We start from the raw sequence: 27888 nt of genomic DNA, 5'->3' as shown, positions 1-27888 counted from the left end.
TTTAATTTCTGAGAATGATAGAGGGAACACTTTCAGACATTTTTCCAAATCCAATTGGATCCTGATAAGGTTGGGATGGGATCTTCCTTATTGTCTTGGAGGGAGTAAATCAATACCCAAATTGCATTATTGTTCGTACGAAAATTAAATGGTGAAGTTGTCTTACCCCTTGGCTTGGAATAGCTAGGGTTTAGAGGCATGTTGTCACGAGAAACCTCGCACAATGTACCCCATCTATGATTGGATTGGACCAATAATAATTCATATCAAACCCCTTTCCGGGTTTCTAGTACTGAGTGTGGGATAGGGTAGAGGAAAAGAGAGCTGTTGATCATTAAATATGTTGAAGTGCCCTCCAATATTTGGTTCAATAAGCACGTAAATTATAGCCAAATCTAGCAATTTGAAAACCATGATGTTGTTTTTAATAGAACTGGCAACTTCAAGTTTGTTTCCTTGCTAAGTGTCAAAAGAATATGTTCAAAACTGAAGATTGTCATCACTTGAGACCACTTGGTTCTTCTTACTGTAGCCTAACAGTGAAGAAATCTGTTGAAAAAATAGAGAAGAAAATGACAAGAAAAATTTATAATAAATTAATAATGGATGCCTTGGCCTGTATGACGAGTTGTTAGGAAGGCACTCTTAATTACAATGAAAGGAAAGGGGCTTAGTTGCCCTTGTCTTTGTGTCTATCTCCCATGTATGTGCTCCTCCTAAGATGTCGACCTTGGTGCTTTCTGGGCTGCTGGCATCTCCCAGGGGCCAGCATTTTAATTTTTAGATAAGACCAATCCATGAAGAAGAAAATAAATAAATATCTGTTCCACAGGTAATTTAAAATATTTACAGTTTGATCAAACATGGGCAGATGCAGCAAAAAAAGACAACGAACATGGGCTCATAGCTATACCATTTGAAGCAGCTAGAGGTTGGAAATGGTTGTTCTTCAACAGAAAAGAGAATGTAAAATATAAGGCATCTTCTTTGGTTATTTGCACGTAAAAAGGTGAAAGTTCCCAGCAAGATCCTATAATTTTATTATTCTGTTTGTTTCTGCAAATTGGTAAACAAACCCTTCACATAATAATTGTGGGAACCGAATTTTAGCCAAACCCTAGGTCAAATATTTCCTTCCATTTGGGGATTATTTGGCCTAATTGGGAGTTATTTGATTCAATTGGCAATTATTCGATTCTTTCCCTAATTACGTCAATCTCTCCAAATTGGGGAAGAATAATTCCTTTCCATCTATGGAATTATTCTTCCAAAACCCTAGCCTCCGAGGCTCCTATAAATACATGGCTACACCAAGGCTTGAGGTAATTCTAAACTTAATTACGTCTAAACTTCTATCTCAAAATACTGTAGAAACTCTATCTCCAAAACCCTAACCGCCATAACTTTTTCTCCCTCTCACACAAGGCTTCGACCACCACACACGGCTCCGGCTACTCGGTTCACACCATACATACATCTCTGTACCCTTTTTGTTAGCTATTGTTTTCCTACAAACACTTGAACTAACTTAGGCATCGGAGAGCCTTTGGCCAACACTCCCTGGGTGTGGTCTCTTATTTCGATTTATTTTGCAGAGAGAAAGAGACAACAAAGAGGAAGACATAATCTTAAACGAATATTCTTATGGTACGAAATTTGCCCCCACAATAATCATACACTAGAACATTAAAGTTACACCAACTATTGTACTTGGATAGGTTGATAAGGAAAAGATTTACTGGTCTTGATTGAATGCTTGGCATGCATTATGAAAAATAGAGCTTGTTATTAGTTGCTTCCATAAGGTTTGTTTATTTATGCTCTTTTACCCTACAAGAAATATGAACTCTTGCAACGGGGGAGTCTCATGTAAATTTATAAATACATGTTAGATCGGTTGATTACAGCAACCTTGACGTATATGCGGTATCAGTCAGGTACCATTTTGATCTGCAGAAAAAGTAAAATTTACAAAAATGAAAAGTAGACAATAGTTCATATTTCTTATCATGGTCAGTTCAGAACAAGAATCTGTTTGTTAATGTAGACAGATATAAAGAAAGCATGTTTCCTAAAAGAGGCACCTTTTTTGTTTGTCAAATTGTATATAAAAAGATGAATAGAGAATTTGCTAGTTCCGGTCTCTCCTCAAAAAACATACACAAGAGTATATGTGGAAAAGAGAAACCAGGTATGATGTTCCATGACATTTACAAAAATGAAAAGTAGACAATAGTATCAAAAATAAATTAGCTTCCTCTTCCAGTGTGTGCTTCACTATGTTGATTTTCAGAAAGAAAGACGGTCCTCTGAAGCAAGAACTCGTTCACCAGGCACCAGCAGTCTAATAATCCAAGTGTGCCCTCACGACATCCACAATCGGAGCTCGACATATCGGACATTTTCCGTTGTTCCATTGCAACTCATGAGCACACTTGAGGCAGGTGCACATGTGCCCACACCTGCAAAATAAGAAATGATATCTCAACAGATGAGTAAAGCCAGCACAAAATTAAAATGAAGAATTGAAATTCAGATGGGAAGCCTTAGCTTCACAAGCAAGTTACCTGTACAAAAGTGAGTCGACTTTCACTTCATGGCAAATGCAGCAATTGCCTTTCTTTGGTAACCCATTAGACGACCTTTTCCTCTCTGCTTGACCTGTAATATAGTTGCACAGTTTGCTGTCAAGAAACTGGTAGAACATAAGGAATGATGCAAAATTTATGCAGAAACTCACTGTTTTAGCCCGGTATCATAGCTTCGCAAGAGTAATTAAAACTGTTCTAAAAGACCGAAGTAAATCTTAAGGGTCAAAACAAGTACAAGAGTAAGGATGTTATTAGTGCCTCTTCAGTGGTTCCTTGATAGTGCATTGGAACCAAGTTGTCTGGTATTCTTTTTAAATTGAACTGAAGAGATATTTTAGGGCGAACCGAAAGAGAATTCAAAACAGACCTGAATGAACTTCCTGCTTAATGGATTGTTGCATCATCATTTGCATGTCTACGCAACCCTTTATAGCTTTTCGTAGCTCTGACATCTCATTATGGAGTTGCTCCATCTGCCCTCTCATATCGTATATGAGTTCCATTTCCTGCAAGTTCAGCAGTGTTATTTACACTGACCAGTAACCTCAGAACTTTATACTGGTGTAACTTTAGAGAAGAAAAAAAATGTTAAACTCACAATTGAAGGATGATTTGTGGAGGAAGAATAATGTCGACGATGGTAGGATGGAGATGGTGAACATTCCCTACTATTTGGATAATAAGATTGAGATGGCAAATGTCGGGGTGGAGATATAGAAGCAGCTCGATCAGAATCATCCCCCACTTCATTATCTTGATAGCTCCATGCCGTCATGTGAGATGGAGAAGGCTGCAATGATGTGCATTGATCAAAATCATCACTGGCTTCTTGATATTGAGCGCTAATTAGGCTCCTTGCCTCTTCTTCATCATTATGATGATGATCATCTTCTTCTTCTTCTGTCATATCCTCCTCTTCTTGTTGGTGTTTTTGTTCTTGCACTTGTTGTTTTTGTTCTTGATTGTCCGCTGGACGCATTTGTTGTTGTCGTTGTTGTAAGAAAGACACCAGTTGATTCATTCTATCTTGGCTAATCTCCTCATCTTCTCCTTCTTCACTTCCAACTGGATATGTTTGTCTTTCTATTCGAGATACCATCAATCGGTCTATTTTGTCTCGGAAATCACTAGCAAGAAAATTTGATACTGTTCTTCTGCATAGATAAGGGGGAAATTCAGATTTGTAAATTTAGCATTATGATTGTACCATTTTTGGAAGGTTTCCAACTAAAAAGAGAGCATTTAGTTTTTAATTATAATGGACATGAATCAATATTCAGATTCACATCAATTTACCCTTCTCTTCATTCCTGTGATATTAGAAATAGGTTCTTGAAATCTGTAAATCAAATTCAAAACAGATAAAGCAAAAGCAATGCCGGTGTACCTTTCAATAAGTTGGCGTATGTCCCCTTTTCCTGAGTTGGAGTCAAGCATCTCTTGGTACCATGCCTTCCTGAGGTCTTCCCAGTAACTACGTGGGCGAGAAATCTCAGTGATCCAGTCGTAACTATATTCTCCATAGTACTCATAATCATCCTCTACTTGTTCTTCTACATCATTCTCATCCCAACAAACCAAGGATGTGGTTGTATCCGTGGTTTCTTGCAAATCAAGGTTTCTAGCCGCTGAAGTTGAACCTTGCCAAGAAACTTCTGAACTCGGGCTAAGTTTGTCAGGAAGATCTTCACAAACTTGTGGCAAGGTGTTTCTAGCCACTGAAGTTGTTCCTTGCCAGGTGACTTCTGAACTCGGACTGACTTCTTCATGAAGATCTTCACTAGCATGTGTGAAGGTTTTTCCAGCCACTGAAGTTGTTCCTTGCCAGGTGACATCTGAACTTGGGTTTGCTTCTTCATGAAGATCTTCACTATCATGACGTAAGGTGTTTCTAGCGATTGGACTCGTTCCTTGCAAGGTGGATTTTGAACTGGCTTCATCATGAAGATCTTCTCTAGCATGTGGGAAGGTATTTCTAGCCACTGAACTTGTTACTTGCAAGGTGACTTTTGAACTCAAGCTGGCTTCATCACGAAGATCTTCACTAGCATGTGGCAAGGTGTTTCTAGCCACTAAACTTGTTCCTTGGCAACTGACCTTTGAACTAGGGATAACTTCTTCATGAAAATATTCACAAGCAGGTGACAATGGGTTCTTTAACAGGGTTGTATTCTGCTGCTCAATAGTATCAACTTCATGGTTAGGAGTGCTTTCACTAGACCTATTTGAGGTGGAGGAGCTTTCTACATGCACACCGATGTTCTTTACTAATCCCCTATGAGGGCCTTTTTGGGAAGCTGCATCATTCTGAGCTGTTGAGCCCTGCTCAACACCAGTGCTAAATTTCTCCCTGAAATTAAATGATATCAATGTTAATCATGGCCCAAAGAGAGATGAATATGGTTGCCAGCTAGGCTACAAAAAAAACTGCAAGTGTCCACATGGTTTCCTTTTTCAATGATACACATTACTGTCATTATGCTGAATATTTAAGATTGAATCTAGCACTCAAATCTGGCTGGCTAGTCTTTTATGATAGCTGCTTATCTGGTGTAGCCTTATATTCATGGCCTGGAACAAGTAAAGTGATGACAGCTGCAAGAATTTTAACTTTCTGGGGCTTAAACAGAAGACTAGATTCCTTCTATATCTGCACCTCATGAATTCTTAACCAAGTAAGCATTTCTAAAATCAGAATGATTTCTTTCTGAGTAATGTTCACTGACCCCATTCATTGAACTAACTAGAACTAGTTTTGATTCTATTGCTCTTCCTTCTGCTCGTCAATGACGTATGCTTTAGAATTTCTGGTTTGACTAATGTGAGCACCGACGACTTATGTGAGCAATCTGTCTTTCAACTAACATTCCGAAGTGACCATATTTCATCATAAAACAATAATGAAAGCATAAAAAGTTTTCATTTTCCTTATTAGTCAGATATCTGGAGTAAGCTATAACTCAGTCCAACTTGGCTCATTGAAAGGCACATAGCGTATACAATATCAGATTGAACTCTATTTATTCAGCATTTAAAAAGCCACCAAACAATCATGTGTTGCTTAAACTCTGGCTTCATTCCACCATCCTATAAAAGCAGTGCAATTAAGACTTTTAACTTCAGCTAATTTTAAAGGTTTAGCTAATTAGAAAAATGGCACTCAGAGAACTAAGCTACAATAGGAGCAAGCCAACCTAGCATCAACATGTTTCAATGGGGTGACTTAAATTATCCTCCCTCATAATTATAACATTTAAACCAAGAACAAGCCACATTAATCTTTTTGTTTCCACATACCACAGAATTTAATTACATAGACTTGCAAATAGATGTTCATCAGTTCACTAAGTCACATAAACTAATCCAAATTCCAATCCCATATTGTAATGCACATGGACGGTACCTGAGATGCATGATAGCAGACCTTTGTGGCACTTTGTTTACTTGAGATGCTGCCGGTTTCCGGCGCGGTCCATCTTGACCTATGACTGCCATGCCTCGCTGTAGCAGTTTAATCCGAAGCAATGACTGCAAACAAACATAATACAAAGTAAGTATGTGGCTGCATTGCAATTTGCATATAGAGAAAAAATGGGTTATACAACTCAGACAATGTAAATTAATAACTAAGCTTGTTTTGGAAAATTTGTGTTGAAATGAATGAGTAATTAACCCACCTGAATTCGGCCTCTTTGCGAAAATCTTGAAACTGCTCTGCGGTCTACAATTGTTTCAAGCTCCCTATGCCTGTCACGCTCCAAATGCATAAGCAAATCAGTAAATGCCTGCCTGCCTCTGATCATCCTTGGTGAACTTATAACCTGACAGAACCCTTTATGCTGCTGCTCTGTCTGATCAAACCCAAGGGACCTCTCGCGATCGCGTTCTCTACACGAAGATGCAATGACAGTAGGTTGTTGTTGATCATGATCATTGTCCTCACTGGGAGAAGATAATGGACACTGTGCTTTCAGCCTTTTAATAATATCGGCGACACGGACCTTCTCTCTTTCTCTTTCTCTTGCATCCAAATTACTCTGACTCTCGCTGGTAGCACTTCCATCAGAAGTCGAGTCCTCAAATGAATCCTCAGTAACCGGCCCAGCGTCATATCTTTCATCAACAAAAACAGAGTCCCCTGCTTCAGAGCCTCTTGATGGTTGTTTCTCCAAAGAAGGTGCATTGGAAGCATTGGACTCATTCGAAGCATTGGAATCAGGGAAAGCATTGAAAATATTCTCATTCTCATTCTCATTACAGCTCAATCCAGAGTTCGACCTGCTAGTCTCTGTGTCATTGCCATTGGAACTCATCTTCAAGCTGTTTGATTGGTTCAGCCTCTTCTCCCAAATTTGAACCAACGAAGAAGCTCCAACTCCCAGATTGGAAATCTCAGCCAGGCTTTCTGTTCTTGACAGAGTTTCATCCTTCATAGAAGTCGATGTCCTCGAAGACGAAGGCAATGAATTGGGCATTGACAAGAGCTCTGCCTCTTGGCTCTGCCTCTCCGTCGTTGCAATTGTTTCTTTTCCTTGTTTACCAGCAGCGCATCGATCGAGAACCCGAGACTGCCTCGGGGTCATAGTCGAACCGTCATCTCTTTCACCACCACCATTGTTGCTGTTGGTGTTGTTGCCATCCTTGTTTTGAGCCCAGGAATCAACATTTTCGATATGGCCTTGGGAGTTGTTGTTGTTGTTGTTGTAGTCACCATTGGAGGCAGAGTTTGAAGAGACTGAAATGCAGGTATGAAGGTGATCTCTCACCAAGCTCTTCAGATTGTTCTGAAAAGCGGCCTGTGTGGCTCTGGCATTGCTCTCTCTACATCTGTCTCGCCGGCTGTGATCTCTCAGAACGCACCCGAACGGAGCAGAAGCCGCCATTTCAACCTGTGACGATGCCATCTTTCGATTCAAATTCTGAAGCAAATGGTTGTCGAAAAATACTGTAATTACTGAATTACAGATTCCTTCAATGCCTAATCATTGTAGAGAGACTGAAATCCAAACCAAACGAAAAGAATTGAAAAACCCATAGCGGAAAGAAAATGGGTGGGGAGATTGAAAACAAAATCAACCTCACAAAAAAAAAATTCTATTATGTCAACAGAGGAATCTGTCTTCTAGAGATTGGAAAGCCCAAAGACTCTGAGATAGAACAGAGACAAGCCACTGGTTTAACACGAAAACAGAGGAGCTTTTTTTAGGCCTAAACCAATTTGTCACCCACTAGTATATTACCTCATACCCGTATTGACTGCCTATATTTAGAACAATTTTGTAACTGCCACCAAAACACAGACAGACACAGAGAGATAAACAGAGAGTTGGCCTATTGCTGTAGTGTTCTGATAAAAAAAACCTATATACAAAAATAGAAAAAGAAAGAAAATTTGAGCTTTTCTGTGTGTATTGTTTTGTGGGTTGTGCTGGGTGTGGCTAAACTTGGAGGAAAGTGTGTGTTGTGTTTTGTATTGGAGAATCTAAGATTCAGATCCTAGGAAGCTATATATATTGAAGATGGTGAAACAGAGAATGAAACAGAGGATGAAAACAGAGGAGGCCAGAATGGGGGTGCTAATAAAACAGTGAACAAGAATTTGGTGAGGAAAAGTAAGGATTGAATGGGAGAGAGACGTTGGTTTTTAGTCCGTTGTGAATGTGGGGTCAAATTTCTTGTCAAAGACCTAAGAGCGCCTCTGTAGCAATCTAGAAAAACCTTGTTATTTCTTTGGGCCCTAACAAAGATTTATATTTATATATTTGAGTTTTTTTTTCATCAAACCTTAAAACTCGTAAAAACAACGATCGGATTTATAATGCACGGCTCAGATTAAAAGTTAAATAATGCAAAACAAGTACGTAAATCCAGAACACTCAATGCCTGTCCTTATTAGTTGCAACTGTAGTTCATTGGGTTACCATATTGACAAACTAGTCTTTGATTTCAGTCAATGGTTTTAATTTTTTTAGTTATAACATACAGCAACGTATTCATTACATTACCCTATTGACACACTGGCCTTTGATTTTCAGTCTATGAATTGACTTATTTACACCTCCGAATTCTGTTTGCCCCGCCATTCATGCCAATTTTGGAGTCCATGTTCAACGTCCCTCCAATTCTTACCCATTTGTTACCCTTAAGATTTGGATTTTGTGACATTTTTTACCTCGTCCAATGCAAATATACAACACAGAGGATTAGAATATTTCCATATACTTATTTTTTTTGCGGATTTTTTCTTTTTCTTGTTGATTTTATTCATTTTGTAGTTTGTCAAACCATAAAACGAAGGGATTAATATTCTAATACGGGGGTTAGGCCTTGTCTCTTAATTGGATTGTTATCCAATTGACTCTAGTTATGAGAAAGACTTTTATGAAATGAAGATAGCAAGCGTGATAACACTTCCATACATAGCATTATTTGCCGGAAATAGCAAAACAATACTATCCTCATCACAACTAAGTTTGTCTCTGTAATTATAGATAAGTGGTGGGTGGCTATTCATAATATTCCAAAAGCACAAAGTTGGAGTGACAACTTTAATTTAAAATCTAATGACATTAAATGACGAATCAGCGTTGAGAAAAGATAAAATATTGATTTATGGACAAGCCAAACCAAGCCAACCACTGTTAAAAGTAAAGTGCTTATTCTACAACAGTTTTTTTTTTTTTTGTTTGCTATGTTCCATCTTAAAGAGGTTAAAGTTTAGGTTTAACAGGTACCCAAGAAGTAAAAATTCAATTAACTTCATATAATGACAGAGACTAGGTTAATAATATCGATTAATCAACATCCAATAGCGGTTAATTAGTCCCCATTTTAGGCCAATATTTGATGTTTGATCAGTACAAACTAGGAGAAGCTGGCTACCAGTCGCATTACAAAGCCATGAAAGTCAAAAAGATAAACAGATTTCTCGAAGCAAACTAGAAGAGCTAATGATACCTTAAGATGAACTTCTGCATGTTCATCTTGTTGGTAAACTATCCAAAAACCAACACACACACAAAAAAAAGAAAAGAAAAAAGGCTAATTATTTTAGAAACTCATTGTTAGTGACTTATATAATTAAGGTCAACTCAATACATAACTCGTTAACGTGGTACACACTAACTTAGCACATGCATATTTATATACAAATAGACAAGACAAGTTTTGACCCAGTAGTCAGCAAAACATGGGGAGGTAGTGTGGTGTAGAAATTTTAGGCCTGTAATAGAGAATTCAAATTTTGATTTTGTGGATTTTACTAGAATGCAAAAGAGTAATCAAAACTCGTTTGGTGAAAGTTCTTGCAATATGTGGTGGATCTATCATCTATCAGCTTTGAGTTACATATAAATATACTTCCATTTTCTAATGTAATAATTTTGTATGTTTAAAGACGAGTCTATTACTAGCGGCATTTTGGTCCTTAAATACGTTTATTGAATTATGTAGTCCTAACACTCTATCACGAGTGACATTTTAGTCATTATATTGTGCCACTTCTGTTAATTCGACTATTAATTTGAAGGGTTAAATGATCAATTTAGGTCATCTTATTCCTTCAACGATTTGACCATAGTTTTCCTCTAAATACATAGCTTCCCTATAAATATTGTTACTAATCTCGCCCAAATGACCATCTTATTCCTTAAAATGTTGCAAGGGTCCTCGAGTCAGGTGAATCAAATCATAGCCCTAATAAATGAATTAAACTAGTCGAGCCTTAATTAGTACGAGTGTGCACGGTCCGATTTGGTTCAGTTTCCACCTCACATCACATCAGAATCAGTACTATTGAATCGGTGCGATTCGATCCGATTTTGGTGAAATTTTTATAAAACCGGCTGGTCCAATTTAAATCGATTCCTGTGCGATTTTGGTTTTTTCGGTTTCAAACTGGATACTTTATATATATATATATATATACAAATTCCAACTAAAATTTTATTTTTTGGACTTAAAAATTCACAAATGATCCAATTTCATGTAAAGAAAGATGATTAGGCCTACAAAAGAAAGGTGCTTTGAAGGGTGGGCTTGGAAAAATATTAGTTATGAGATTAGAAAATTAGCATTGGACTTATATATATATATATTATAATAATAAAAAATCACCATCTTCTCTTATGGAATCACTATTGTATCAAATATTTCCTGTACATCTGCAACCCATTCGAGAAACCATTTAATGCAGTCACTTCCCATAAAACATGGAACATCTGCAACATAGGGTTGGCTTCGGGCAAATCCACCAGTGTGTTCCCTTTCAATATTTGATATTTCCCCACGACCATCGTCTATGAGGTTTGTGTACCTCCCATCACCGCTCATCATTGAGAAGGCAAATCCTTGCTCTGAATGATGACCCGCTTTGATACCACTTGATGCAGCATGTAAGCACGGGTTTACGGATCGACAAATGTCTAAACTCAAAAAGATAAATTGAAATCCATCAGCAACTGGAATCCACCAGAAAATAGAAAAAATCTTTAAATTTGATTAATAATATGATAAAACTGATTAATACAACGTCATGAGTTGGCTTAAATAGAAAATAATGAAACCCTAAAACTGTAGGAAACCCTAGGTTCCATAATATTCCTAAAACTTAACTAATAAGAAAATAATTTAAATCCTAATTAAAATTATATCAGGAAAATAATATCATGATTGATAACTTATTCTAAAAATATGAATACAATATAGATCTTCTCAAGAAATCAAGCAACTCAAAAATCCCAATGATGTGCATTTCTTCTTTTCCTTGTGCCATAATTGATGCTCAGACATGATTTTCCATATTTGAAGCTCAATTTTCTAATTTTGAATCCTATTTTCCAAATTTCCTTCATAGGAACAAACCTATGATTGTCCTACATCAGATTCGATGCCAATTTGTTGACTTTTTAGTCAACACAATTTTTTTCTTCTGAATTTTTCCATTTGTCGCGGCTCGGTGTTCCAATTTTTTGGTCTCAATGCCCAATCCTAGCATTCGTAACAAATTAAACCTCAATCACTCAATTTTGTCAAAAAAAAAAGGATTTGCATTGACCATTTTACCTCTTGAATGGACGAAAAACTTGATAAATAGATATGGAGGATGACCAAAATGTTGACAAAGTTTGAGGACTACATAATTTAATAACTGAATTTAAGGGCCAAAATGCAAATTGGAATATAGTTCAATCCATAACTAACCCTATCAAAATGTGTTTAGAAAAAGTTTTATCTTTTAGAAGTTATTTTTATTATTATTTGGGAAATTTTATTGGCACCCAATTATTTGCTCTTTGCACCCCATACTAATTTTAAACATGAATAACCTATTTAACCCTTGTACATAATTACTGTTAAGGACAAAAAATATTTAAAATAAAAATTAAATTTGCTCACTACACCCCACATATGTTCCTGCAACCATAGTTAGACTTTTTTCTTAAACCATCATGTTCCTACAACCCTAACGACGCTTATATTGGTGAAAAAATATCTTGTATTTATTCATGAAGGGTGAGACTGAAGTTAGAGAGGCTTCGAATGAGGTATGAGTTTATTTTTTGGCGTTTTTCAAATTTAGGATTTCATGATGATCGCTGGTTGAGTTCAGTACACCAGTATCGAATGCGACAGGTAAATTCAGTGGGATGCCATCGAAACATTGCACCTATTTCGGTTGTGTTTGACCGTCCGTTAACTTAAGATGCAGCGGAGATCCAAGGTAACATGGAATGGTGTTCGGTGGTGTATTACCAAAATTTTACCTACAATTCAGTGGCAAGAAACCGAAATATATTTATTTTTTCATTAACTTATTGTCGACCACAAATTTAATGTAAGTTATTTTGACCTTACTCCTATTGAAAGAACAAAACACGGCGATGCCCCTAAAATAGATGACACATCATCCAATGTGATGGTCATCTCACCAAAAGGCATGTAAAAGATGTTTGTTTCGGGATGCCACCTTTCAACGAAGGCAGATACAACAATCTTATATGCATTTTGATAAGAACACCTAATAAATTGCTATAATCCAAATATCTGAATCTACCATTATTTGGATTAGCCCACCAATTCCACTAAAAAAGGGTAGATGTCTTCAACATGCACCTAAGGTGCTCACGTTCCTAGTCAAATACAAAAAAATTATTTAGGTTAATTACCATGAACCAGACTTATATTCTGCTTTCTATTGTTACAGTAAAACGACTTACCTAGTTATTCCAAATTGCAACTGTTATGTGAGTTTTAAAACTCGTAAGTAACGATAGATCAATGGGACCTACTCGAGATGACTCAATAAGCTCGACATCTACCTCAACTTTATTATCATAAGTAGCAACTACATCTTCAACCTCTGCGTCAACATTACTATCATGAGTAGCGGCTACATCTTCAACTTCTGTAGTATCTTCAAAGTGGTCTGGGGGACTATGCTGGGGCTGGTTCTCTTAAGGGCCTAAGCTCGCCGCTTTATGTCTCCTCCTTGAGGCTATGAGACGCTGTCTATCAGGTCGAGATGATAAAGTCTCAGTAGTACCTTTGCGAGTCATCTTTATATCTAAAAAACAATATAAAGTACAAACTCAGTAACGAATTCGGTAGATGATCACTAAAACAAGAAACGAATTCAGTAGACTACTACTGAAAAACTGAAACAAATTCGATGTACTATCACTGAAAAACTGAAACAGATACGGTAGACTACCATTGAAAAACGGAAACACATTCGGTAGACAGCCACTGAAAAATGTAAACAAATTCAGTGAACTACCGTTGAACAAGGTAATGATTTCGGTGGGGTTTACACATGTAAGTTAAGGAATAGGGTTCATGAAAGCAATTTAGTAAGAAAAATGAGGTATAGTGAGTAATTTTAAATTTTACTAAAATTCAGTGAGATATAAAAAAAATGTGGGGTGCAAAGAGCAAATTTTGGGGTCACAATAATATCACCTTCATTATTTATGTGCGTATATAATATATTGTTGTAAAATGTTTAGTTACTGTGTATTTTAGCTTCGCACATAAAGATAGAGGGAGAAACAGACAGACAGTGAACAGTGTAAGCAAACCTGTGAAGATGCCGGTAAGTTCGACGATGATCGGAGCCCTACTGGGACTGGGGACACAAATGTACTCCAATGCCCTCCGCAAGCTCCCTTACATGCGCCGTAAATTTCATCTCTTTTTCTTTCAAATTATCGTTTTTATCATTATTCGTTTCTCTGGTCATTGACTCATGAACCCTAAACCCAATTGTCCAATGATCCGATTCAGATCCTTGGGAGCACGTGCTGGGCATGGGATTGGGTGTGGTGTTCGTAAACCAGCTTGTGAAATGGGATGAACAGCTGAAAGAGGACCTTGATAAGATGCTCGACAAGGCCAAGGCCGCCAACGAGCGCCGATACATTGGTATACTTATCCAACCCAATATCAAAATCGCACAAGTTCAATTCATTTCTCAATTTCGTATGCCTCATGATTGTATTCTATGACAACCCATCAATCCCATTTGTGTTTTGGTGTCTCAATTTTTAGCTCAGCTTTGCTAAGTGTCATTTTTGAGATGATTTGTGAAATTTTGAAACACGCTATAAGTAATCTTAAGAACCCATGTCTTTTTGAGTGATATGATGAATCAAAGTACTGTTCTTTAGCTAGTTATTGTTTGTAAGTTTGGTTTGGACATTGAGGGAACGCTGAATTAGAACTTTTGTATGTGTACAGAGGATATTTAGGTGAAAATTTTAAAACATAACATATTGTCTCACATTCTTCTATCTTGTTCTCCTCCCTCCTTTCTCTCTCTAGCTCAAAATTGGTTGCACCTCATAAAGGTGGATCCTTTATAGAAAATGTGAATCAAGCAGAGTATTTCGATATTTCAAACCAGGAAAACCCATTCTTCCTGATAGAGGGTCATCTGGACTCTGCCTTGTGGTCTACTAGATAATCTGACGGATTATGGAGTCTGTGAATGGTTATTCTCTCAATTACTTATTATATGCTTGAAACACAAAGATTTAAGTATTTGTGCATGTGTTCACTGCGCTAGGATCTTAGGGATGTGAAAGGCCTAGTATACATAGTCCTTTTACATTCAGAGATTATTTTTGGTCCCTTGAACCCTAATTAGCTTGCCTACTTAATTTTTTTTCTTTGCCATCTGTTGCTATATATTTTCTCTTTTATTGTCGTGTCTTCCTCTTAATTACCTATTTTGTGTGAAATAATCTGAAATTTTGGAGCCTTTTTTCTTGATCAAACTGATATGACATCTGAGATATTGTAAGTGAAAAAAAAAATTCATTTATTGATCAGCCCATCACCCTGCCCCCCCAACTGGCAAAACCATGAAGAAGGATAATAAGCATTTTACTTTTGCCAATGTCCAGAGTTATTAAATGGTTATGGATCCAAAACAAAATTTTGTGAGAGAATGTACTGATCCCTGGGATTATTTTATTTATTAGGACGTTTCGATTGTTATGCAATGGTTTGGATTCAGGTTTGGTCCTTACTTTTAAGCTTTCTTGTGTTTGATTAGACTATGGTTGAATGCTATGATCTTACTTGTAAGCCATTTTGGCCTTGGAGAACCAGGTTTTAAGATTTTCCTTTAGTATTATCATAATTGCTTTATTGCCCTCTTGCTTCCTGTGCTTCCAAACTCGTTTGGTTTTCCTTTAAAAACATTGTGGGAGGTTCCTACAAGAAATCCTCAAATACTGTACTCACAAAATTATGTCGATTTTGCCTTCCATGCTCTTCCACACCATTTATCAGTCAGATCCCTATTCATCATATATGATTTTTATTTTACCTGAAGCCATAAGTTTTGAATTATATCCTTGTGCTTCCAGACTTTCTTTGGGAAATCTTAGCGGGAACAAATATAAAAAGTAATGTACTCATCACTGTAATCAAGAGCACAGTGTAAAGTACAACATTTGGAAGTGGCTTGCAATGAAAAACTTTGTTACAAGTGTTTTTCTCTTACTGAGTGATGATCGTTTGTGGATAGTGTTTGGACATGCATTTATTCCTGTTTGTTTCTCTTTTTGATGATTAAAACTATATTAGAAAATGCCAAGCGCTTGTAACTTATTTGCATACTTCATGTTTAGTGTAGCACTTGAGTAAAACGAATATTTAATTTATGGGATTTAATGTGTGCAAACTTATCTTTCATCGGACTCGTTCCTTTTCCTGATTAATATTTCTTTTTCATCTGCAGATGAAGATGATGATTAGCTTGCATCTCAGTGTGTTGTGGCATGCTCAGACAGGATCCATGTTTTAAGAGAGTGTTAGGCCTTCTAAGTTGCAGGCACTTTTTGTTTTTAATTTAATGTTGATATGTTTGCAAGGTTGTCAAAACTTTCCTATTTTTCTGGTATTTTTTTTGTGATTCTGGCAATGAAATGCTTTCATATTGCAAAGCTGAATGCTGTGTCTAGTGCGTTGTTAATAAATGAAATGAATTCAATAGTTGTCCTAGCTGCAAGATATCTAAAAAATGAAGCCATCTTTTGGGCAATGGGTGAGTGGTCGTGCTTTCCATGATTGGTAAAGCTCAAACCAAAAGTTATTACCATCTCGGTACTCTTACTGAATGGACAACTACCCACCTAGATCATTTTAGTGATAAATACAATCCTATAAACTGGTGTTTTATTAAGTTTCATGGATCTATTAGGGTTTAAGTTTTAGTATTCTATTAAACATGCATATTAGGGTCTAAATTTTAGTAATTTTTGTTTAAGTTTATTAACTGATTCCGCAATGACCTCGGTTGAGATGGTGTTTTGGAAGAGTCAGTTGCAGTATTTCTATGTAGAAAACCAAATAAAAATGGGATTCTTGTCCCCCAAACAGTATTTTATGAAAATTATGTTTATAAAATGCATCCGTTTCTCAGCCCAACATGTCATGGTTGTGAGCTCGTTGTTGGTGTATTGATTGCTATTACAGGTATTGTATTTGTAGGTGTTATAGCCTGAGTGAAGAAAGCATCTTCAAACTTTCTTCTTTGTGAAGTGGTTTGGTCACAGAGCTGAACGAATCTGCATGTCGAGTCTAGAAAAGTATGGCCAGCAAAATATATCTCAAAATATGGATCACTCTTAGTTAGAGCTTTCAGAAACAGTTGGACCAACTGTTCTGTTTGTTTCTGGGTTTTGGTTTTAAACTGTGAACTGTGATGAAAAGATACTAGTTCCACAAGCCTTTCAATTTTGGTTGTGATTGGCTAATTCCAGTGATTTGGAGCGACTACAGCTTAAATTGTAGTTCTTTGATTCAACATAACCAGTGTATTGAATACGAAGTTATTGTTGTTAATTGCTGGAGAGGAACGTTTGATTAAATTTAGATTCTTTTCATTCAGCCTAAGCTTCCAATGTCACTGCAATACTAAAAAATCCAATATATGGAAAGTCATGATGGTTGAAACACAACAACCTTTGATCCACGGATAATAATAACAAAGCTCTAACAATACAATCTTATATAGATTTCAATGCCATCGACATTTGCCTCAAGCAAAACCCTATTCTCAATGCTGAACAATAGTTGCTAGCCCAAATGAAACCTGGTATATTTATGCTGATATCAAATGTTCATCAAACTTCTGAAACATGTTTTGATTAGTTATGTAGTATAAGAATCTATATTCGTCTTCTCAAACTCCGCCATCCTATGATTAAAAACATGTAATAGTTGATCACATGCTTGCCGGGACGAAGGCCTCTCTGCTGGGCTGGTTTTTGTGCACTGCAGTGCTATTTCAAGCACTTGGAACGCTGCACATTCTTCTCCAGATATGAGTGGTTTCAGTGCAGAGTCTATCAACTCATCACGCTTAGAATCCTGCATTTCAATATGTGTCTCGACCCATCTCACCATGTCCATCTCCATGCCAAAAGATGCATCCGTTGGCATTTTCCCGCTTACAAGCTCCATTAGCACAATCCCCAAGCTGTAGACATCACTCTTTTCTGTTGCCTTGAGTGAATAAGCATACTCTGAAAGCATATGAAATGCGGTTAACAATCAATCATATAAAACACTCAAGTTGAAATCAAATGCTAAATCAGCATCCAAAGTAGTTAGAAAGAATACAAATCAAAGCATAACTGCTTAGTACCTGGTGCTATGTAACCGAAGGAGCCAGCAAACCACGTATTTGATTCTGTGTTAGACTCGTAATTCTCATTAATCGCCTTGGCAAGGCCAAAATCCCCAAGATGTGCCTCCATGTTGGAATCTAGCAAGACATTGCTTGACTTGATGTCCCTATGAATGATCTTTGGCACACAGTCATGGTGGAGATACTCCACTCCTTGAGCTAATCCAACTGCAATCTTTAGCCTGGCCTCCCAATCAAGGCTCTTCTTCTTGCTGGTGGCTGGTTGCTGGTGTATCCAGTCCCACACGCTTCCGTTCTCCATGTACTCATATATCAACAGATTGGAGCCTGCTCCTTTGTTGCTGCAATACCCCATTAACTTCACCAGATGCCTGTGTCTTATCCTCCCAAGTGTCTTGATCTCTCTTGTGAAGCTTTTATTTGCCATAAGGTCATCTTTATACAAAATCTTCTTGACTGCCACAGTTTCTCCAGAGGACAACTCAGCTTTGTAGATTATCCCTGACCCTCCTGAGCCAATTACGAACTCATTGCTGAGATTTTTTGTGGCTTCCATAATATCTTTCCATTTGAAATCTGGCTTGACAGAACCGTTTGGGAAGAGCAGTCTTCGCTGAGCATGGGAAGAGCTGGATGAGTACAAGCAGTTCACTTCACTGGCTTTTCTAAAAACTTCTTGCTTGTGTTGCAAGAGAGAAGCAGCTCCAAATATCAGTAGAGCAATTGCAGATAAAGTACATATTGCAGCAATGACTACCACTGCCGATTCGCTCGGGCCTGACTGTTGCCTTCTGACACCGCATTTACCAAGAGGGCTTCCACATAGATGCAAGTTTCCTGCAAAGGCCTCAGCTGGCCAGTGTGAGAGTTGCTTGCTCAATTTTCCTTGCAGATTGTTGTAAGACAGATTAAGCTTTCCCAAACTAATCATCCCAGCAACTGGGGAAGGGACTTCTCCGACAAGTTGATTGTGCGATAGATCAAGTGCTTCAAGTTTTGTCAGTGTCCCAATAGAGGCTGGGATCTGACCACTCAGATTGTTGTAACTGAGGTCTAAAATGCTCTGAAGATTTTGGAGTTGTCCAAGCTCAAAGGGTATGTCACCATCAAATCCGTTCTGTGAGAGCCGAAGCTCATACAGCTTTCCTAGCTTACCAATGGCTGGAGGGATTGATCCCAAAAATAGGTTATGGTTGAGGTTTAGGACATTAAGGGATTCAAGGTTACCAATTTCAGCAGGGAGAGTTCCATTGAGAGAATTGTCATTCAGAGAAAGCACTAGCAGTTTAGAACAATTGAACAATTCTTGGGGAGGAGGCCCGGTGAATTGATTTGAGGAGAGCTTCAACTCTCCCAACTGAGGCAAACCTCCAAGCCACCGCGGAATGGCACCCGAAAGAAAGTTGTTATTCAAATCAATATGGGCCAGTTTCTTGCAGGATGAAAGCTCAGCTGGTATTGGTCCAGTGAGTGAATTTCCCGAGACATCTAACAGTGATAGTTCACTGATGTTTCCCAGTGTCTGTGGGATTGGACCAGTAAATTGATTGTTCCCTAATCTCAACCTCTCAAGAGAGGGTGAGTTTCCCAGCTGGGAAGGAATCTCATGATCAAATGCATTGTCAGTCACATCAAAAGAAAGAAATGAACTTGAGCTACACAATGCAGCAATGCTTCCATTCAACTTGTTTCTCGACAGATTCACTCTGGTCAAATTTCCCATGTTAGCTAATGTATCAGGAAGATTACCTTCAAGGGAATTGTTGTAGAGCATGAACTGTTCCATTGCTTGGAGAGATCCAAATGTTATAGGAATGCCACCAGATAAACGGTTGTCTGCCAAGTCCAGAATAGTAAGTTGATGACAGTTGCCCAATGTGGCGGGAAGCTCACCCACCAGTTCATTCTGTCTGATATGAAGTAAGTTCAAATCCTTGAGCCTTCCAATGGTGATTGGAATCTCCCCACTGAGACGGTTTCCAAAGAAATCAATCATTTGCAAGCTTGAACAATTCCCAATCTCAATTGGGATTTCTCCAGAGAGCTGATTATCATAGAGATACAAAATCTCAAGCTTCCCAAGCATTCCAATCTCTCTTGGCAGAGGACCCTGCAAGTTGTTGTGATACAAGACAAGTGTCTGCAGGTTGCTGAGGTTGCCCAAGTAAGGAGAAATTGAACCAACAAAGCTGTTGTTGTGGAGCAAGAGATCAGTTAACCCCACCAACTCATGAAGCTCAACTGGTATTGATCCATTGAGCAAGTTATTGGACAAATCAAGTTGCTTCATTGATTGGCACTGGCTCAGTTCGACTGGGATTTCACCAAAAATTGCAGCATCTGATATCATCAAGTGCTCCAAACTGGTTGTGTTGGAACATAGAGTTCTTGGTATGACACCAGAGAGATTGTTGTTTGATAAAACCAAGTAAACCAGTTGAGCCATGTTGCCCATTTCCTCTGGAATTCCTCCTGTGAGCTTATTCATGGACAAATCAAGACTTTGAAGATTACCCAGTTGAGCTAAGGACTTGGGTATAGGACCTTCGAGCTGGTTTCCCACCAAATTCAGGTACCCGAGTTGACTCAGTCTGCCGAGTTGACCCGGAATCTCCCCAGAGAGACTATTGTTGCCCAAATTCAGTAGTTGGAGATTCTGGAGAAGACCCAATTCCTCAGGGACCGATCCATTGAGATGGTTTTGAGCAGCTGTGAAGACAGTGAGGCTGGAGCAGTTCCCCAACTCGGCTGGAATTGGTCCCTCGAGTTGATTGAGTTGCATGATTAAATTCTCGAGTTGGCCGAGTCGGCCGATTTGGGGTGGTATTGGACCGTTGAGACTGCATGAGGCCAAACCAAGAGTGACCAAATTGACAAGATTGCCAAATGAGGCGGGAATATGCCCAGTGAGTTCATTGTCACCGATTCTCATGACCCGGAGACTCGACAGCGAGCCAAGCTGAGTCGGGATGGGCCCACTAAGTTGGTTTGAAAAGAGAAGCAAAGATTCCAAGGAAGACAGGTTAGAGAGGGCTGGTGGGATGGGACCCGTGAGGCCGTTAGAAGAGAGATCAAGGTGGAGCAGGTTTTGCAAACTACCGAGTGAGGGTGATATTGACCCGGTGAGTGACGAGTCGGAAAGGTTGAGCCCCACCACTTGAACTGAGCCATCAACCGAGTCAAGCCCACAAGACACTCCTCTCCAAGTACAGAAATTTGGGTTACTTTCAGACCAAGCATGTAACACTTTTTCTGGGTCTTCCACAAATGACCTCTTCACCTCCAAAAGCACACTTAAAGTTGTGTTGCCACCAAGCTTTGCCTTAGACAACACAAGACCAAATGAAAGATGCACGAACAGAACAAGTAAAAATGGCACAACAATATTTGTTGCCGCGGCAGCCATTTCTCTCTTCAACAAAGAAAAACAGAGCAGCTCAAGATATATACGAAATGCTATATGAACTTGAAACCAACTGTTTCATTGATGGGCAAGTCGAAAGCTTGTATCTTTATGAGAGAAGTGATCAATATGACGGTGGTTGTTGAATGTTGGTCTTGGGTTGAGAAGAGACGCGTGGTTTTGAGCTGCCATGTGAGGGTGTGCATGTAATATATGGTTCTTGAAGTGTACAAAGATTGAATTTTGCTGCAAATTGCATGCATTGAAAAGTTGGGTTTTTGCAGGCTGTGTTTATGATGCCTAAAAATTGGTGCACATCAAGAGAGAGAGAGAGAGATAAGAGAGTTTCAATGAGGCCACAAGTTTTGTCAGCTGTCAAGCTGCAACAATTCCCATCAATGAGACCACCCTGTTTCCACTGTGCTATTGACAAGTTTTGTGTTTAAATAATGGGATAAAGTTGGATTGTGAATTGAGAAGGTCAAACTGGGTCAGAGAAACAACATCAGAATAATTTATATATAAAAGTAAGAAAATTATTCAATTCATAAATGAGAATAGGTACACGAAAGGTCAAGAGTATTTAAGAAAGGCACAAAGTTGCAGTGAAAATATAGAAAACAGAGAGAAGAAAAACAGAGTGGGGTGTTTCTGTTTGATTGAATATGAAGTTAAAGAAGATATGGGCTTACATGGAGAAGATACAGTAGTTGGGTGACCGACAAGGGACGTTGTTTGTGGGTTTTACAGAATTGGTGTATTAGCTCAAGATGACTCAGTCCCTACTCTGAAAGTGAGCGGTTGAATTTCCCATTTTAAAATCAATCAAACTAAGAACATTTCTACACTAGAAAATTGAAAAGCTTTACAAAGTCAACACAGTCCCCCCAAACCCCTGTCATTCCCTACGTAACCCAACTTACCTTCTAAAATTCCATCCATCTAACTCTTTTTGATTAATTATGGAGGAAGCAATTTTGTTCACGAGTGTTTTTGTTAGAAGCACTTTTATTAAAAGCATTTTATAAGTTTTTCCGGAAGAAGCACTTTTTTAATGCTAAATAGTACTTTAAGTTGTTAGAAAACGTTTAATCATTCTAGAATCAATCGCAAACAGATCGTTTGGTTATCGCTAGCTTGAGGATTACATGTATCATATACCCTTTTAAAAGTTCAATACAATATATGGTTTATGTCATGCTAATTGGGTTTGAGATACCAAATCCTCGTGTCTTTTTGTGGCCATGCAAAGTTGTTTTGATAAGCTTTGATTGGTTTGCAAGTAAACCCTATGTTTACTCCAAAATTGTATATCCTTCGTTTCTCTTTTCCCCACTCAATGATGCAAACTTTGCTAAACTCTTCCTCAAACTCCTGCATGCAAACAAATTAAATCCAACCTACTTCTGCAAATTATATTGGCAAAGATAATGGTTTCATAATTCTTCTCTTCAACATAGAGATGTAGCGTCATCACAGTAGGCACTGCCTCCAATTTACATCACTAATTCCATGTGGTTGAAAATTAATTAAGAAAACGCAGTTATAACTTAGAAGTTAATAAGACGTGTTAATTATTTGGTAAACAACCACTCTCTATACTTTGTACAAACCTAAATAAAAGCTGCTGATTCGAAGGCTCACACGCACATATCTCTTCAACTCTTACCTACTTTCACCTTAGCGTTCAACAACAGGTGATAGTTGATATGGACAACTAATTCTAATTCAGCCCATTTAATAACCATTGTCAGAATTCGGACTCCAATTCATTGAGATATTTATTCTTGTATAAAATATACGACCAAGCCTGTAAACCATGCATGTGATCACTTTTTTCCTTATCCCAAGCTTGGGATATTCGAAATCCTTCGTTGGATGACTCGGTTTGAACTAAATTATTCCAATTAGATCAGATTAATATTTGTTATAAATTCTAAAATTAAATTTATTAAATTAAACAGTTCAACATATTGTGTTTTACAAGTTTCATCTTAAGAGTTGAAAATCATGTGAACTCATTTGGATTGGATTCCAATCCTGTCCAAACTTTGCCACATATACAAGAGAAAGAGATTGTTGTATTTCATATAGACTTTACTAAAATGGATAAATATATGTTTTTTTTATCAGATGTCTTATATGTTATATTGTAAGATTATGAAAATTCTGAACCGTTGAATATTGATCGTGTAAACTATGGATTACATATTTGGTCCAAATTGACAACATTATTCAGCCTTAATGAGAAGTCCATTCTCACGAATCTATAATTGCATTCTCAAGATTGCACTTACAAAACATGGAAATGCAATTTCAAACGCATCCCCAAACTCCTAAAACTTAAACAAAACCAACCCTTATTTAAACAATATAGCCTCTTTCTTTAGGATATATTATTCTAGATAAATACAAAATTTTAAGGAATTTTTTTCTTCTTTGATTCTTGTTTACTCAAAATAGTGGGACTGATTGCTGATATAAGTGTATGCTTGAGTTTCACAAAAGTTATATAGTCGTTTTGCTTGTTGATTGCAACACCAACTAGCCACTTTGTCAATCAAATGAGTTTAAAGTCTACCCGTGAATCATATGCTGAGGTAATAAGTACAAAAAGAATGCTTACTTTATCCATCATCGATCCCTAATTAAATCATATTACGTGAAGGTCAGAGGAATATTAACTTTTCATGGATTAATTATCTCTAAAATCAAACAAGGCTCTGGATATGCATGCAAAGATTCCCCCATAGATTAATAATAATAAGCATTATAATTAGTTTAAGCAAAGCTATGCAATGTATGTGTATTCGCTAGAGTCATGACCCCACGAGGGTGAAGGCTAGCTTGGAGGATTTCATGAGTGGTTAGACAATTACAAAATGGTTGAGATAATTTAATTGTGGAATTTGATGTATATGCTTTGTCCAAGAGAATACGACATCTCTCTGATGCTACTTAACGATAACAAAAAGAGTACTTAAACCATGATCACCTGATTCACAATATATATCCTCTGTTGTTGACCCATAACATATATATATACACACACAAAGTTTAATTTATTGTATATAATCCGAACATACATACATATATATATATATATAGCTAATATGACGATTATATCGATACATTTTTGTCAACACAGATACAATATCGATACGCATATTAACAGTCTAGTTTTTAATTAAAGACTGGATTTCCTAGAGGATTTCAATTAATTGGCAAATGATGAAGATAGCTATAGAAAAAATGATGGATACGTATAAGCCTGCTTGCATGATGCAGGGACAGCTAAGACCAACGCTTCCTGTTGTAATATCAATTCCTCCCTTATGTCATTGTTTTGAAGTATATGGAATAGACAAGCTTTACTTTTGTCTGATTTTGTTCTAATTCAAAGATACATAAACCTAGTTAACGGGGGTTGATTGAGTTAGTAAGAATCGTTCTTTTTGCTATTCATGCTTAGGTTCAAATCTAGCTGCTGAGAATTCCTCTTGATAGTTAATATGTAAAAACAAAAAAAGGACTAAGACCCCCTCTTTAAGTCCTCAAAGAGACTTCGATATGCCCTTTCCCTAAGATAGAGTAACCTCCCCTCCCCCTAAACTTTTCTTCATTAAAAAAACCAAAAAAATGATACATAAACCCCAAATCAATTGCCATTCGAGTAGATAATTATATCTTCTCATCACATGCATGGCAAATGTAATGAGATGACAAGTATACAGCTAGCCCAACTTGTGAGGCTTGCCTCCGCCATCTGTGATTATGGAGCCGATGGACCAAAAGCATGATCTGTGGTCTTTGGGAAAGAGCTAACCAGAGCACCTTCACCAACCTCAACTTTGCCCATTTTCTTCTTTTTCCTTATTGGTTAAAAAACTTCCTCCTATTTTATATTTTCTTATGCATTAAAATTTGTTCAGTTGGAGCACAGTGATTCGGATTTGGGTCAATCAAACCCAATCCGTACTTGTTTACTCAGTCGTAATTGGGCTAGATTTTGTTGACCCAAACTCCATATGCAGTACAACTTTTTTTTTTTGGGCCCAAGTGCAACCCAACTAATTGCCTACTTCTTTCAGCATTTTTCTATTTTCTACCTCACAAAAAGAAAAAAAGAGGAGAAAGAAAAAAGAAATCTGGACTAATATCTTTTTGTAGTTTCCATGACAAAAAAAGTACAATAATTATCTTTAAATATTCAATGCAAATCAAATGCTTGTACATTGAGATTTTACGAAAGTCAATGTTATTTTTTTCAATAAATAAATAAAAATAAAGCAGCAATATCATTCTCAAGCTCTACATGCTGGCATGTCTTCTCCATTTGCAGGGGGTGCTTCCCACGTAGTCTGCAACTAATTAATAATTAACCTAACTAACATCCCAATTAGATTCTCTAATCAGCAACACCATGCGACATATATAAATCAAAGCTTTGTCAAAACCCTTTCATTGGAAGGCAAAGCAGCATATAGTCTTCATTTTTGGGCAAGGCAGATAATTGCTGCACAAGAATCATGAACTCCATAGTTTCCTTGCTCCTTGTTCTTGTTGTTGTGCAGTTAAATCCATCTTCATGTGACCCAGAACATGATTACCATAAAGAAGAAACACATGAGTCTTGGGAGGGAGCCACCACTCTAACACTTCCAAGTTTGTCAGACGACTTGCCGTTTGGAGAGTTTCTTTCCTCTGGTTTCTACCGCAAGAGTTGTCCTGACCTTGAAGGCATTATCAATAGGAAGGTCAAGGAATGGCTTAAGCAGGATTTCAGCCTTGCTGCTAGCCTCATGAGGTTGCATTTCCATGACTGTGCCATCAGGGTAAGAATATTAACCATGTTATACTTGCACGTACATGTGTACGTCGCACGTGATTAATAATAAGTAGTTGGAAAATACTTCATAACTCAACTCTTTTCTCAACTCGTTTAACTAATTACATAAAGTGAGATCTATGATACTGCGATATTATTTCAACGATCCACTTTATGTGACAAAGTTGGGAAAAAGAGGAAAATAGTTTGCTTCATTGCTTAACAAACCAATTTCATATAGTAATATTACATGCCTTATATCACAACGTGCCTTATATTCATTTGTGGTTTGCAATATATGTAGGGATGTGATGCCTCCATCTTATTATACCATGAGGGAAGTGAGAGGACAGCTGCGGCCAGCAAGACACTAAGAGGGTTTGAACTGATAGATGATATTAAAGCAGAGGTTGAGAAGAAGTGCCCAAAGACAGTATCTTGTGCAGACATTTTGACTGCAGCTACCAGAGATGCTACTGTTCAAGCTGGAGGTCCATACTGGGCCGTCCCCTATGGGAGGAGAGATGGGAAAGTTTCAATTGCCAAGGAAACTGAAATGGTGCCAATGGGTCACGAAAACATCACTGCTTTGGTTGAGTTTTTCCAATCACAGGGCTTGAATGTACTTGACTTGGTCGTTCTCTCAGGTGAACCATCTAGTCCACATGCATCTTGCTCGCATATTATATCGTCACACCGTCAATTTGGGCCGCATGTTCAAACATGAATCAACTTAATTATAGGTCCAAATTGACAGTGTGACAACATAACTAGTGTGTGACGACAACAAAAATTTCCTACAACTAGTCACTAGAACACGAATCTAACTGCTTTTGTTGCAATAAATGGTTTTGATCTGCAGGGGCACACACCATAGGAAGGTCTTCATGCGGTTCTGTACAACACAGGCTCTATAACTTCAGTGGAACTGGCAAGCCTGATCCATCCCTTGATCCACAGTATTTGAACTACTTGGAAAGAAAATGCAGATGGGCATCGGACTATGTTGATCTTGATGCTGCAACTCCACATAAATTTGACATTGGATATTACACCAATCTGCAGAAGAAGATGGGACTTTTGTCCACAGACCAACTGTTGTATTCTGATCCAAGGACTTCACCTCTTATCAAGGCTTTTGCTTACCAGCCATCAGTCTTCTACCACCAGTTTGGAGTGTCCATGGCCAAATTAGGGAATGTTCAAGTCCTCACCGAGAAAAACGAAGGCGAAATTCGAACCAATTGCAATTTTGTCAACTCTTATTAAGTGACCTTTTAATTCTAATGACAAGCAGCCTCAAATCCTTACCTTGTTCTCTTTTTTTTTTACTTAACCATATGGTATCTTTGAAATTGTTGTTGTTTTTGAATGTTTATGCACCACCTTACAGCTAACAGAGCTGGCTTGATATGATATTGAATTTACTTGTTCACTCATGTTCAATAGACAGAAAATGGGCCTATGAGAAAGGAAATCTTCTCTCTCAAGCCCCTTCTTCTCTTTTCCTTTCCCTTCATCTATTAGCTGGGTAGTGGTGAAAGGTCACTGTTGTGAGAAACTTTATGGATCTGAAAAATCATATAAGAAGGGCCTGATATTAATTGAAACACCATCGTGGACCTAAAATGATATATCAAAAGAATATTTTGAGACCTTTATCTGCCTCAAGCGTTAGCATCTGTGACTCATACTCTGTGGGCTCTATTTTGTCTTCTTTTCAAGGAACTACGGATTTTTCCAAAGCGCGCCCTCACTGTGTCAAAAAGGTCAAACCAAGCGAACTGTCACTTTATCAGGCCTGCCCCAAAAAGAAAAGGAGCATACTCTCTCTTTAAATCTAATCTTACTTATTCAAACTGTTATAAGACATCAAATATCTAAATAATCTTACTTATTCAAACTG

The 27888-nt window shown here is 37.7% G+C and overlaps 4 protein-coding genes across 4 annotated transcripts; 2 read left to right on the top strand and 2 right to left on the bottom strand.

Annotated features, from left to right (window-relative positions):
* LOC18780731 (uncharacterized protein DDB_G0287625) lies at window positions 2023-8357 on the bottom strand. Its single transcript, XM_020563027.1, has 7 exons — window positions 6269-8357; window positions 5995-6119; window positions 3979-4941; window positions 3190-3745; window positions 2959-3097; window positions 2568-2661; window positions 2023-2462 (listed from the first exon to the last, which is right to left on the bottom strand). The coding sequence occupies exons 1-7, from the start codon at window positions 7493-7495 to the stop codon at window positions 2345-2347; spliced, it is 3222 nt and encodes a 1073-aa protein (XP_020418616.1). The 5' UTR covers window positions 7496-8357; the 3' UTR covers window positions 2023-2344.
* LOC18780798 lies at window positions 13576-16100 on the top strand. The gene is made up of 3 exons (XM_007213938.2): window positions 13576-13768; window positions 13875-14012; window positions 15838-16100. The coding sequence occupies exons 1-3, from the start codon at window positions 13678-13680 to the stop codon at window positions 15852-15854; spliced, it is 246 nt and encodes an 81-aa protein (XP_007214000.1). The 5' UTR covers window positions 13576-13677; the 3' UTR covers window positions 15855-16100.
* Window positions 16979-21611, bottom strand: LOC18781504 (LRR receptor-like serine/threonine-protein kinase GSO1). The gene is made up of 2 exons (XM_020563026.1): window positions 17749-21611; window positions 16979-17626 (listed from the first exon to the last, which is right to left on the bottom strand). The coding sequence occupies exons 1-2, from the start codon at window positions 21155-21157 to the stop codon at window positions 17253-17255; spliced, it is 3783 nt and encodes a 1260-aa protein (XP_020418615.1). The 5' UTR covers window positions 21158-21611; the 3' UTR covers window positions 16979-17252.
* On the top strand, window positions 25680-27484 carry LOC18780772 (peroxidase 7). The gene is made up of 3 exons (XM_007214715.2): window positions 25680-25989; window positions 26287-26629; window positions 26845-27484. The coding sequence occupies exons 1-3, from the start codon at window positions 25684-25686 to the stop codon at window positions 27249-27251; spliced, it is 1056 nt and encodes a 351-aa protein (XP_007214777.1). The 5' UTR covers window positions 25680-25683; the 3' UTR covers window positions 27252-27484.

The sequence above is a fragment of the Prunus persica genome, chromosome G4 (genome assembly GCF_000346465.2).
Source record: "Prunus persica cultivar Lovell chromosome G4, Prunus_persica_NCBIv2, whole genome shotgun sequence".
Lineage (NCBI taxonomy): Eukaryota > Viridiplantae > Streptophyta > Magnoliopsida > Rosales > Rosaceae > Prunus > Prunus persica.
This window is presented reverse-complemented; position numbering and strand designations above follow the sequence as displayed.